At 43.9% G+C, this 14,984-nt stretch overlaps 1 protein-coding gene across 1 annotated transcript in view; it reads right to left on the reverse strand.

The window, feature by feature from the left end:
• LOC106814442 (fibril-forming collagen alpha chain-like) overlaps positions 1-14,984 on the reverse strand; it is a 24,652-nt gene that overhangs the window by 7,562 nt on the left and 2,106 nt on the right. Inside the window, exons 2-9 of the mRNA XM_014818760.1 lie at positions 14,311-14,410; positions 13,767-13,820; positions 13,267-13,320; positions 12,597-12,704; positions 12,083-12,127; positions 11,693-11,746; positions 11,447-11,491; positions 10,864-10,917 (exon numbers count right to left, since the gene is read on the reverse strand). Of these exons, the coding sequence (XP_014674246.1) occupies positions 10,864-10,917; positions 11,447-11,491; positions 11,693-11,746; positions 12,083-12,127; positions 12,597-12,704; positions 13,267-13,320; positions 13,767-13,820; positions 14,311-14,410 (514 nt within the window). The remainder of the gene's footprint in view (positions 1-10,863; positions 10,918-11,446; positions 11,492-11,692; positions 11,747-12,082; positions 12,128-12,596; positions 12,705-13,266; positions 13,321-13,766; positions 13,821-14,310; positions 14,411-14,984) is intronic.

The raw sequence follows: 14,984 nt of genomic DNA on the forward strand, positions 1-14,984 counted from the left end.
ATGTTTGCGGGAATCGCCGGGCAGTGACCTTACTATTGTTCGTTATGTTCCAGGTCGGGGAAAAGCGCTGCCGCCTTCTACCTCTAACTTCCAGCAGGGCAGCGAGAAAGTACGGGTGGATCAACCCTGCCGCTGCCTTACCAAGGCTATGATGCAGGCCTCAGATGGCTAGCGATGAAAGAAGGAGAGAGAGAGAGAGAAAGAGAGAGAGAAAGCAGACCGAGCGATGAGAGAGACGTGAGGGAGAGAGAGAGAGAGAGAAAGAGAGAGAGAGAGAAGAAGAGATGAGAGAGAGGAGAGCGGGAGAGAGGAGAGACGGAAAGAGAATACGATAGAGGAGAGGAGGAGGGAGAAAAAGAGGAGAGAAAGACAGGAAAGAAAGAGATGAGAAAAGAGAGAGAGAGAGAAGGAAGGAGATGGAGAGAGCAGCAAAGGAGGAGAGAGAGGAGAGAGAGAGATGAGAGAGAGAGAAACGAGAGAGAGAGAGAGAGACGAGAGAGAGAGAGAGGGAGAGAAAGAGAGTCGACGCGAGAGAGACGAGAGAGAGCATGAGGAGGATCGGAAGAGAGATAGGATAGATAGATAGATAGTGATAAGATAGATAGATAGATAGATAGATAGATAGATAGATAGAGTATATATATATAGTAGCATAGATAGATAGATAGATAGATTAGATAGATAGGGGTGATGATAGATAGATAGATAGACATGCAGTACAGATGATATTATATATATATTCTATATATTATTTAATATATGGGAGAATGATGGATGGATGATGTGGGATGGATGGATGGTGGTATGGATGGATGGATGGTGGATGGGATGGATGGGAATGGATGGCGATGGATGGATGATAGACTTACGCTAAGCTAGCATAGATAGAGAGATTAGAGAGAGAGATATGAGAGAGAGAGAAGAGGGAGAGAGAGAGAGAGAGCAGGAGAGGAGAGGAGCCTTGGAGAGAAGAGAGAGAGAAAGGATGGGGAGAAGGAGAAGGAGAAGAGAGTGAAAGAATGAGAGGTGAGCGTAGATGGCATTGACATGGAGAGATTCCCATCTCTACTTGAATTACCACGTTCAACGAATACTCTGCCTTCTGTATTATAATTTTGATGAAAAATAACTATTTACCTTGGAATATGGATGATTTGGATAGTAGCTGGTGGTTAATTATTTTACAAATTATTATTACTTTTGTATATTGGTTTAATTTTTCACTATTATAAGTATTAATATTAAAGAGCTACGTGAAAGCTGTGTTTTTAGTGTTATATGACTGTTGTGTTAAAATAACAACGGATTTTATTTAGTACCATTGCTAGTAATTATATTTTATTATAATTATTGAACGTCATGTATGAATTGTATTTATTATGGATTTAATTTGGTAAACTCTAATGGCTAAAATAATCTCTTAACTTAATTAGTGTTGGAAATTCGTTTAAAATATTAATCAAGATAAAATTCAACCCATTAATAAGAAAGTTAAAGGTTTTTGACCCGATTAGCACGTTTAATTGTTTTTCGCATCAGCGAATAAAACATTTCCAAGAATGTTTCCAGATACGTCGAACTATTTCTGTCAATTAATGTAAATCGATGGGAGAGAAAAAAAGTTGTTACGTCTGGTAATTAAATTTCCGATGAATGATGTGGCTTCTTGAGACGCATGCCTTTGTCGAGCGATTTACAGAACTTCCACAAAAACATTTAAATAAGCATTGCAAATCGCATTTCACCGCGCGAGCCAACAGGATCGCACGTCACCGACATACGACAGCACGCTCACCGTAATTTTTGCATGCAGATTGCATTTTTTGTTCCTGCTTCTAATCACGCTTCTAATCTAAGTGTCTAGCATCTAGTCTCACCGAGATAGCGCGGTACAACTCGAGATGGCTGAGGTGTCGTAACCATGATGCAACTTGATGTCATCGGTCATGTAACTGACGCGTGTCTGCCTGGCGCTGTTGAGCTCATCTCGTGTTATGGCGTTACGTGAGCGTTTTACGGGGAATGTTTTTGCATGTAGTTTTCTTATTCCTGAATAATCTTACGTTACCGGGCCGTTGCAATAGCATGAGCCTAGTTGTCAGGCCGTAGATACTGTTGGCTTATACTGTTCACCGGATAGGAATGCGTTTTCTCGCTAAATGTATCGAATCAGACGTCACGTGACACGAGAACAGGTTTATAAGCTATTCTATTCGAGTCGAACGAAACGACAGTGGCTGCAGATGTTAATTTGGAATTGTTGTATGTATATATATATACTATAATATATATATATATATATATATAATTGATAGATAGCATTAGTAGTAGTAGATAATAGATAGATAGATAGATAGATAGATAGGCATAGATAGATTAGATTTAGATAGATAGGTAGGTAGATTAATAGATGATAGTAATACGTTAGTATATATATATAGATAGATTAGATAGATAGATTAGTAGATAGCATAGTAGATAGATAGATTAGATAGATAGATAGATGTAGATAGAGTAGATAGATAGATAAGATAGATAGATAGATAGATAGATAGGATAGATAAATAAGTAAGTAGATAGATAGATAGAATAGATAGAAACTAGATAGATAGATAGATAGTAGATTAGATGTTAGGTTAGAATAGATAGATAGATAAGTAGATAAATAAGGTAAATAATAAATAAATATATATATAGATTAAAAAAAAACTCATTTCTTAGGTTCGCGTTACATCAGCATCTGTGCTTCGCGTGTGTCGCAGGGCTCGGCCGGACCCCCGCGGGCCCCCCGGAACACATCAGCGGTCTCGCGAGGTGCAGGGATACAGGAGAATGCGAGGAGAGCCGGGAGAGCCTGAAGACCAGGTGTAGTATCAGCAGCCAGCAGTTCATCTGTGTGGTTGCCTCGCTGAATTGGCGTCTAAATGTGTGCTAGTGTTCTTCGAATCGAAGAGACGGGCGCATGCAATGGCAGGGTGCTCTGTCAGTGGCGCGGGGCAAAACATGCACGCACGCACGCAACGACGCGACAAACAAACACACAACACACACACAGCACACAACACACCCACACAATCGATACGTTATCGCTTGTTTCTGATTTGAGTATGTGATAATAGTTGAGCAGTGTGCCTCAGCAGTTGGTCTGATTGTGTAGGGGAGGCAGTTTGCCATTCAGGTCCACTTGTGTTGCCATGTTTCATTAGCGTTTCGTCTTGGTCTGAGGTACTATCAAGTAAATCAATTGCTATCGATCCGGTCTTCATGTAAGTTCTCACCACCCGAATTGTCGCTGCCGCGTGAACATCATCAATAATTGGCAGCGCGCGTGGCGTCGTCAGATGAACAGTAGGGCTCAAGCGAAGTGGCAGGGACATTTGTACCGGGCCTCAGTGGTTGCGGTGTCGTTAGTTTTGGCTTTTTATTCATTCGTGTTCGTGTTGTTGCGGTGCTTTGTGTTGTCACCTCACGATTCGGTTGCGGTGCGTTTCCTGGATTCCCCTCAGGACCAGCTAGGGGGCTGTCCCTCGTTTTCGCGGATATTCGTGCTGCTAGGGGAAAATCTGGATGCGTTTTAAGCGACAGTGTGATCATGAGATTTTAATCTCGGCTCGTCTCATATTAAGATAATTGTGTTGTAAAGTTTGTAAATTTGACCCAATTGCGTTACTTAATATGACATCTTTCAAAGGAAATACGACATCTCTCGGCCATATAAAAGAAGCGCACTTCAAATAGTAAGATCTTTCAGAGGCGATGCATATTTATGGTAGCATTTTAAGCAGCTTAACATAGAGCTCTATCAACAGCCGCAGCCTCTTAAGCATCTTAAGAAGGCCTTTAATTATCGAGTCTTTCAGGACGCGAGCATCTTTAAGCCCATATGACTACCTTTACGGTAATCCTCAAGCATCTCAGTTAGACTATCGCAGCTCATCAGCTCTCGCAGCAGAGCAGCGCAGCATTACTGTAACCCGCGTGTTTTGCACGACGAGGACGGGTCAGCAGCCTATAGCGCATCGAACGGCTATACGTGTAATCGTCCCGTGCCTTGGTTGTGGTTGGTTTGATGTAAGGGACCATGCGAGGGCAACACGACGGACGACTCCGGACCAAGCAGGACAAGCGGAGCTATTGGCTAAGCCTATTACCCCGAACTTCTCTTCCATTCCTCAGCATTACACGCACGCCACGCGTGCAACGCACTCATTCTCACTATACACGCACGCCTCCACACCGCGCTGGCCCCTCGTCATGTCACATTACACGCACGCACACGCCGTGTACGCCCTTTCATTGCTCACATTACAGCACTCGCACACACCGCGCTCGCACAATTATCGCAGCACGTACACTTGCAGCTATGCGCAAGTAGCATGCATTAGGGGAGTAAAGAGAACAAATGCGACCCGCTAAAGGGGGTTTCGTACGTTTAGAAGCCTAACTCACATTACAATAACTAGACCCTTGTAGAACTGCACTGTACTACATAATGCTGCTGCATATAGTATCATATTTCTATTCGCTAGATCGTCTACCCCGACTGAATTAATTTGTACTTCTTATAATCGCAAACGAAATTGGCTCAAAACGAAACTTTACAAATCCGCCACGGCCCATTGAAATATTTACGACGGCGAAAGCTACAGACCGTAAAAACTTATTTAGAGCCGTCTCTGCGTCGTTATAACGCCAGTCCCTGTTCACGCCATTATTATCTCGTCTATCCTCTTCCTCTCACCCTTCTTTCCTCTCAATGTAGAGGCTCCACGAGGGTCTCTCGGGCCATGCCAGGATCCCTGAGCGCGCTAACAAGGGAGACCCGTGGGTTCCTCCGGGGCCGTGACGGAGCAAGCGGCGAACAGGGACAGAGGTCCGCGAGAAAGGGCGAGTATACGCGAAGAATAGCGATCGCACGTCCTACCCCCAACCACCGAATATCACGGCCTACTAGAATTTAACTATGAACAGTATATCTATCGTTACCGTGTGACAGAACAAGTGGCCGACATCAGTTCTTTACTTTCTCTTTTTCTATTTTAAGCGTCACTGTCCTTTGGAGTCTGCTAATGGTTATAAAACTTACTATTTATGTAATTAATGTGGTTTTATTTCGACCGATGCCAAAGGTATACATATGATTACATTACTTGCCGTTTAATCAACCTCTATCCCTTCCCATTGAAACCTCCTCCATTTGACATTTACAGGCGTACAATGTGTCTTTCAGTATTAACACGCACGACAGCATTCGCATAGTAATAACATTGATGGCACACTCAAACTATGATCCAGGCCAATGCATCCAGTTGTGCCGCAACACTGCATAGCAGTCCGTCACGTTGGCACTTAGTGCACCATCTATTCACACTCGGATGAATTCACTTTGAAATTTCCGTTTAGGGATCTCGCTCGGTAATACTGGATCGACTGGTCCTCGGGACTCAGTCGGCTACGTGAAGTTTATATTACTTCCTATTCGTGGTGATGAAAACCACGCGCCGCAATATAGCGTAGCGAAGAGTAAAATTAAATTTTAACATTCTACTCATCGATTGTGCACTCGGTAACAGCATAGGCCACCGAGGGACGCAGACGCGCACCCGTGTAGGTTACGATTAAGCTCTACAGTAAGTTACAGTACAGTAAGTTACAGTAAAGTAAGTTTACTGTAAGTTACAAGTTAGTTACACGAAAGCTTACACCGAGTAGGCATCTCTTCTCGCCATCGCGAATGGGCGTTTAATGAACGTGCGTCAGGCTGCGTTATGTTGTATTCAATTAATGCCGCTTGTTGTTCATCGGGCCTAGAGGCCGGACAGGGACAGCAGGAAGGGACGACGCTCCCGGGAGCTCCAGTACCGTACGAAGAGCATATTTGATTCGCATTCATACACATGAAGTTTAGAAATAGAGATGCTAAAGTATAAAGATTTCGCTAAATATAGGACCGACAAGCATAATCGAACGCACCGCGCTGAAGATTAGCAGCGTGTTAGGTCGATATCGCATTTCGTCGGAACAGTGTCGTCAGACAAGGGCTCGAAGTATTTACTTTTCTGGTATTGTCTATACAGAGGACTCAAGGACAAGATGGATCTCCCACCGGCCCACTGGCTTGCGGTGCAGATTAGCTAACATGGGTCATCTGACAATGGTCCAGCAGAAGCTGTAAGTGAACACACATTTTAGGGGGGCCACCACAACATTTTTTTCTATATAGCTAAGCGCATTTGGATTTGGTCTTCCCGAGTTTCATGGCGGCGCTTTAGTCGACGAGTTAATGTGAACATTATGGTGGCGACATATACATCCCTCGCCGGATATATCCAAATATTACTAGCAGTAACGTTCTTAACCCGTCTCGCGCTCATGGTGGCGCCCCCTAATTATCGCGGCACGGCGGTCCAACGTTCTAGTATACTAACATATTCTCCCTATTTCACCCGAACACTATGTTCATAAATTTTAAAGAATATAAACGCATTTAATTAATATTATACCTAGAGTGCAATTAGTTGTGGGAGTTACAGAAGTGATAGTGGCAAGTGCTGCGTTCTTTCATTCCGCTATATTATCGATAATTAGCCTAGAACCGAGCCGCGATAATAACTATTATATAATATTATATATAGTATATATATATATATATATATAAAGAAAGACAGAGGTATTACGTTAAACCTGTTGTTGCTTGATTTCCTGCAGGGCCACTCGGTCAAGCATGGGACCGCTGGGCTTCCCTGGACTCGCTGGCAGAAAGGTATAGGAGGGAGCAAGAGGAAAGAGAGCGCCAGAGAGAGCGAGTAGAGAGGAGGAGTAGAGGAGGAGAGGAGAGAGACGAGCGAGAGAGGATGAATAGAGAGAGAGACAACGTAGAAGACAACGAGAGAGAGAGAGAGAGAGAGAGAGAGAGAGGAGAGAGACGAAGAGAGAGAAAGAGACGACAACGAGAGACAACGACGAGAGAGAGCAGAGAGAGACAGATAATATTCTTCAGCCGTTCTTATACGTTTAAACTAGAGCCGGGCATGCTGACAGCACGTGTGCATCGTAAAATCTGATCCACATGCTTCACTTCGCTCGCAGCATTGCACCACGTTTCCCATGCTTTAGGGAGAATAATTAGCAGAAAGGCAAATCGATTCTAATCACGGTTTAATTCAGTGCGTACGACTAGCGGGGTTGCGCTCTCATATATACATACAGCCAACCCTGTTAGAGGCAAAGCTCTATAGAACGGTCACCTGTCTATAACGAGCACGTACAGTGTTTCCCATGAGCGTCAGTTACAAAGCGAGAGCACCTCTGTATAACGGACACCTGTCTATAAAGAACGCTTATGGCGGTACCTATGAAGGGCCTATATATAGGTTTGTCTGCATGACGAATATTTGTATGATTCTTCCACGTCCGCTTGCGCTTCTTAAAAACAGCTTTGAACTGTGAACCTTGGTACTCAACACGTACTGTGGGGCTGCACACACACACAGAGCATTCATCCTTCGTGCACACACACACACAGAGAACACTCACCCTTGGTCCGATGAGACCTGGAACTCCCTGTCTGCCCTGATCTCCCACGGATCCCTTCTGTCCCTCCGGACCTGGAAGACCTCTCTTACCCTGCGGACCTGCATGCCCCGGCTCTCCCGTCAATCCCGAAAGTCCCTGATCTCCCGGCATGCCCTGCGATGAAAAGCGATCACGATTCATGGAAAAAATTTTATTATTGAATTAATTTAAAGGTAAATATCAAAAAAATGGTGTTAGGCGACATGCTATCGTGCATTCTCGCTACGAAGATTTAATAATAATAATAATCATCATCATCATCATCATCATCATCATAATCATAATCATAATCATAATAATGTCTATTTATAAATTTTGACAACGAAAATATTTACGCACGCAGAATCTCGCGCTCTCGTCATTCGCGCGCACGCGCAACCTGCGCTACAAAGCTTCGTGTTAGTAGCGCGCATGCGCGGCGTCCCTCACCCTCTCTCCTATGCGGCCTGCTCGCCCTGCCGGTCCCGGACTTCCTCGCTTGCCTCTCCTGCCGCTGGGTCCCGAATCTCCTGGTGCTCCCGGTGACCCTATGGCGCCGACGTTTCCTTTGGGTCCCGTTTCTCCCGGATATCCCATCTCGCCGTTGGTGCCCTGCAACGCGAGGTGTTATATGGTGTTACTTCCGGTAATGAATTCTATTAGTTTTGTGTGTCATTCTGTGGTGCAATCAGTCAGTCAACCAAACAACCGATTGAGCAAGCAACCATTCTATCAATCGATCGATCGATCGATCACCCAACAAATCCCTCCACCCACCTACTAATCAATCAATCAACCAACCAATCAATTAAGCAATCGATCAATCAATCGATTTATCGGTCAATCAATCAGCCAATAACTCACTCACTCGATTATCCAATTAATCGCAGATGAACTAATGCAATCCTCACCCTCGCGCCCTTCATGCCCGCCGGTCCGGGGCTGCCTGCTCCTCCATTCTGTCCTCGCGGTCCGGGGAAACCTGGTGGCCCGCTGGCTCCAGGATCCCCCGTAGACCCCTTCTCTCCCGGCACGCCGTCCTGGCCAGGTGAACCCTAAAGAAAACGAGAGACTACCCTAAGAAAACTGCAAGCTTTAGAGGTAGAGCTTGACGCTTTAGAGAAACTACTAAAATTTCGCATGCCATTTTGGAGCGGAAAGTTTAGAAAGTACACAGTCCGTGCAAAATGCCACGCGAGAGCTCGCTCACTACACGAGGAGTGCGACCTCTTGGAGTTTGTCTCGTGGCAAAAAATGGCAGCCATATTTTAATATTTAAGATAAACGTCAATAGATTATATATATACATATATATATATACATTTATATATATACATATATATATATACATATATTTTTTATAGTGGTGTGCAGGTTACCCTGTTGTCGACAATTCTAGTGACTGCGAGGAACTATCACCAGTAGCTTACATGTTGATCGGCTGAAAGTAATATGAGACAGGAAAAAAAGAAGGAGAGGGAGAGAGGAGGCGTTAACCTAATATAAGACGACGAGGAAAGGAAGAGGAAAAGAGGGGAGAGGAGAGGAAGCCTACCGGTGCTCCTGAGGTCTCCCGTCTTCCTGGAGTTCCGTGGTCTCCTCGCGGCCTCAGTCCCATCGCTCCCCGTCTACCGGTCCTCCCGCGTCTCCCTGTCAACACACACACACACACACAAGATTACGGATGTCGGAATCCTTCCACAGTCAATCCGGTACTAAACCAATCAATACAATCCGGTTTCATAGTCCAATATTCAATACAGTAGAGAGCCACGACAAATGCTCATCCCCTACATGCTTACAGATGCGCTATCCTTCTACTAAACACTCACGCGCCTGCCAGCCCAAAGTATGTGCTGACTGTTGCGATGTATTGTCTATTTATTTATAACAGTGTCAATGTTGTACTGCTTTGCTAGTTAGATGCAGATAGAAATCCCAACTGCAACCTTCGCTATCTTATATTGACTGCAGTATGGAACCTCGCGCGTTGTTTAGCGTCTGTGTTCGTCTACTCCACAATTCCTACTACCATCATGTTGATTATCATATCAAAGCGTATTAAGAATAAATTAGTCTTAATTCGCTCTTGGTCATATGTTATAATATTTACAGCTTCGCACGATAGATGTTAGTAAAAATCCAGGCCGATGATCCTTCTGTCAGTCTTATCATATTACATCGCCGGATATTCGATGACGACCGCCGTCGTCGATTTTCTCTACACGTGAGTGCCCACGCTTACTTATGGTCATTTAGGCCATGCATTTACACCGGAGTCGAGATGTTCTGTTGGCGAGAGGTTATTGAACTACCTTCAACTAGTCCCTAGTATATAGTAATCATGGTCAGTAACCAATGAGATTCCAGAAAATCATGGACGGATTTTGGAAGATATTATTGTCTACGTAAGGTCTGTCAGACACACTCATGAAATTGCTAATATTACGTGAGGTCCAATCTTCCGAGACACGCACGTAATTTGTATAGTTGCCATATAAAGAACGTACGCGCGAAAGTTGAAAAAAAAAGAAACTATGAACGTTGGATATTTTTACTTTTAACGTCGCTCTTCTCGATCAAATGACCGTATTTCACTTACTTTGTCGTAAATTCATCTGCCATCTTTTTGTTAGAAATACGAATAGATACGAGATGAATATAGATTTGCTAATTTTTTTCTTGCAGTTTACATGTCCGGTAATATAAAAAAAAAACGTTAAGTTTAAAGCTGTGGTTGGAGTTAGCTAGTGTTTCTGACTAAAACCCGTGCAACGACAGTTTTTACTGCCGCATCGCTTCCCTGCGTCACAGCACTCGTGTGGACCTTTAGCAGTGTCGTCGAAATGGAAGGTTATCCCGTTTGCTGTGTTTTGTTGATAGCACACTGCCAGCTGACACGTTTGCATTTTTACTGCCGATGCCGCTACGTCAATAGGAATAACAAATGGAGAATTGTTGCATGGGCACACTCTCTCCTTTTCTCGCTTTCGCTCGCTCTCGCTCTCTCTCTCTCTTTTTTTCTCTCTCTTCCTCTCTCTATTCCTTCTGCTCTCTCTCTCTCCTCTCTCTCGTTTGTCTCTCTCTCGTTGTCTTCTCTCTCTCTCTCTCTCTCTCTCTCTCTCTCTCTCTCTCTCCTCTCTCGTGTCTTCTCTTGTCTCTCTCTCCTCTCTCTCTCTCTATCTCTCTCTCATCTCTCTCTCTCTCGTTGTCTCTCTTGTCTCTCTCTCTCTCTCTACTCTCTCTTCTCTCCTATCTCTCATTCTCGTCTCTCTCTGGCGCTCTCTTTCCTTCTTGCTCCCTCCATACCTTCTGTCCAGCGAGTCCAGGGAAGCCAGGCGGTCCTGCTTGACCGAGTGCGCCCTGCAGGAAATCAAGCACACAACAGGTTTAACGTAACTCTCTGTCTTTCTTTATATATATATATATATATATATATATATATATTATCGGCGCGGTTCTAGGGCGTAAATGTATAGATAATAGCGGGAGTGAAAGAACGCAGCACTTCCACTATTCACTTCTGTAACTCCCACAACTATTCACTCTAGGTATAATATTAATAAATGCGTTTATATATTAAAATTTATGAAATAGTGTTCGGGAAAATAGGGAGAATATGTTAGTATTAATATGAACGCGTCCGCGATAAGGGGCGCCACCATGCGCGAGACGGGGTTGAAGAACGTTACTGCTAGTAATATTTGTGGATATATCCGCGAGGGATGTATAGTCGCCACCATAATGTTCACATGAACTCGTCGACTAAGGGGCGCCGCCATGAAACTCGGGAATGACCAATCTCATTGCGCTTAGGCTTATATAATTGTGCTAATGTTCACTTACAGCTTTCTGCTGGACATGTTGCAATGACCAGTTACTAAATACTCACCGGCAAGCCAGTGGGGCCTGGGAGACCATCTTGTCCTCTGAGTCCCTGTAACAAACAAAGAAAAATAAATACTGAAGCCCCTTGTCTTGAAGACACTTGTCCACGAATCGAATCGAAACACGCTGGCTAATTGTCAGCGTGTTCTTCGATTATCGTTGTCTAATATTTTACGAAAGTCTTTATACTTTTACATCTCTATTTTCTAAAACTTTCATTTATATCGAATCAAATATCTTCTTTACGTACTGGAGCTCCGGGAGCTCCGTCCCTTCCTCTGTCTCCTGGTCCGCCTCTAGGTCCCTATGAACAACAGCGGGCATTAGGTGAATACAACATATACGCACTGATACGCACTCATACGCCCATGCGATGGCGAGAGAGAGATTGCTACTGTAACTTTCTGTAACTTACTGTAACTTACAGTAACTTACTTACTGTAACTTACTTACTGTAACTTACTTACTGTAACTTACTGTAACTTATCGTAACCTACACGGTGTGGCGCCTGCGTCCCTCGGTGGGCATATGCTGTTACCATCACAACGATGATTAAATTTAAAATTTAATTTACTCTCGCACGGCTATTTGCGGCGCGTGTGTTTCATCAACACGATAGAAGTAATAAAACTCACGTACCATAGGTCCCTGAGGACCCATCGATCCAGTATTACCAGACAGACCCTAAACGGAAATTCAAATGAATATCATCCAGTGAAAGATGGTGCACTAGTCACTACGGCTGCTAGTGCTAGTGTTTGCCGACTAACGTGATGCTTGCTGCATCATATTTATGTGCCATCATGTTATTACTATTGCATAGCTTCGCGTGTTAGATACTTGAAAGACACATTTACTCTGTAAATGTCAATGAGAGGTTTCAATGGAAGGGGATAGATGTGAGTAAACCAATGTAATGTAATCTATGTATACTTTGCATCGGCGAATAAAATCACATAATTACATAATATATTTTATTAACCATTAGCACTCGCAAAGTAATACGCTTTAAAATAGAAAAAATAGAGAAGTAAAACTGTGTCGCAGTTTGTCTGTCCACGTAACATAATTATACGTGTCATAGTTAATTCGTAGTAGCCTTATATCTGGGTGGGGGGAGGGACTCGATCGCATTTCTTCGCGGTATACTCGCCCTTTCTCCGGACTCTCCCTGTTCGCCCTTGGCTCCGTCACGCCCGGAGAAACCACGGTGTCCCTTAGCGCCAGGGATTCCTGGCATGCCCGAGAGACCTCGTGAGCCCTACATGAGAGGAAAGAATGGGAGAGGAAGAGGAAGACGAGATTAATAATGCGTGAACAGGGCTGGCGTTATAACTGACGAGACCTCTAAATAAGGTTTTACGGTCTGTAGCTTTTCGCGTCGTAAATATTTCAATGGCCGTGCGATTTGTAAAGTTCGTTTTGAGCAATTTCGGTTCGAATAAGAAACAAATTATTCTCGGTTAGACGATCTAGAATAGAATATGATATAATATGCACACATTTATTATACAGCAGTCTACGAAGGTTATGTTTTTGTATTGTGAGTTAGGCTTCTAAAGTACGAAACCCCCTTTAGCGGTCGCTTTGTTCTCTTTACTCTAATGCAGCTACTGCGCATAGCTGCATGTGTACGTGTGCGAATGTGCGAGCGCGTGTGTGCGTGCTTGTATGTGAGCATAAAGGGCGTACACGCGTGTGCGTGCGTGTATGTGAGCATGAAGGGCGAGCGCGTGTGGGCGTGCGTGTATGTGAGAATGAGTGCGTGCACGCGTGTGCGTGCGTGTATGTGAGAATGAAGAGAAGTCGGGGGTATAGCTTACCATAGCTCCGCTTGGTCCTCTTGGTCCGGAGTCTCCGTCGTTTCCTCCTGGTCCCTACATCAACCAACCAACCAACCAAGGCACGACGGATTACTACGTATAGCGTTCGATTCGCTATAGCGTGCTGACCCGTCCGTCGTCGTGCAAACACGCGGGGTTACAGTAATGCTCGCGCTCTGCTGCGGAGAGCTATGAGCTGCTGAAGCAACTGAGATGCTTGAGGATTACGTAAAGGTAGGTATATGCTTAAAGATGCTCGGCTCCTGAAAGACTCGATATTAAGCCTGCTTTAAGATGCTTAAAGGTGCTTGGCTGTTGATAGACTCTATGTTAAGGCTGCTTAAAGATGCTTAAATATGATCGGCTTCTGAAAGACTATATTGAGGCTGCTCTTTAAGATGCTGAGAGATGCGTATCCTTTGAAAGATGTCATATTAAGTAACGTATTGGGGTCAAATTGCAATTTCACCAATTTTATTCGCGATTTCTCGTCTGCTTACGTCTTTTCCCGGCATCCCGGACAGCCCTTGTGGTCCTGGGGGTCCAGACGAACCCTGCAACACACACGATATATATATATGAAGCACGCACTGGCTCGTGAATTCTGCCATCTTTCGCTTGTAGCCTACTGTTTGCGCGCCGCTGCATTTTGTGTTGTTCCGGCCTTCGGTGGGTGGAACTTCATGCGTGTGATTCATTTGATTTATCTTGTGATGACATAACGCTAATGATGGCGTGACCTGAATGGCATCACTGCCTCCTGACACATCAGACAACTGCTGAGCACACTGCTCATCTAATTCACACCAATCAGAACAGATCGTTCTGATGTGTGTGTGTGTGTGTGTGTGTGTGTGTGTGTGTGTGTGTGTGTTTGTTTGTGCGCGCGTGCGTGCGTGCGTGCATGTTGCGCCCGCGCACTGACAGAGGCACCCTGCTCTTTGCATGCGCCCGTCTCTTCGATTCGAAGAACACTACACACATTTAGACGCACATTCAGCGAGGCAACCACACGATGGATGAAGCTGCTGCTCTGATACTCACCGGTCTTCCAGGCTCTCCCGGCTCTCCTCGCATTCCCTGGTATCCCTGCACTCCCGGAGGACCTGATGGTCCGGGGGGCCCGCGGGGTCCGGCCGAGCCCTGCGACACACGCGAACACAGATGCTATGTAACGCGAACATAGAAATGAGTTGTTTTTTTAATCTATATATATATTTATTTATTTATTTACTTATTTATCTATTTATCTATCTATCTATCTATCTATCTATCTATCTATCTATCTATCTATCTATCTATCTATCTATCTATCTATCTACTTATTTATCTATCTATCTATCTATCTATCTATCTATCTATCTATCTATCTATCTATCTATCTATCTATCTATCTATCTATCTATCTATCTATCTATCTATCTATTATATATATATATCTAACTATCTATCTATCTATCTATCTATCTATTTATCTATCTCTCTATCTCCCTATCTATCTATCTATCTATCTATCTATCTATCTATCTATCTATCTATCTATCTATCTATCTATCTATCTATCTATCTATCTATCTATCTATCTATCTATCTATCTATTTATATATCTATCTATCTATCTATCTATCTATCTATCTATCTATCTATCTACCTAATGCAGGTATAGTAACGCAATGTAACGCGCATTGTACAATAATGCAAGTCAGTGCAAACTGAAT

This window comes from Priapulus caudatus, unplaced genomic scaffold (genome assembly GCF_000485595.1).
Source record: "Priapulus caudatus unplaced genomic scaffold, Priapulus_caudatus-5.0.1 Scaffold926, whole genome shotgun sequence".
NCBI classification, from domain to species: domain Eukaryota; kingdom Metazoa; phylum Priapulida; class Priapulimorpha; order Priapulimorphida; family Priapulidae; genus Priapulus; species Priapulus caudatus.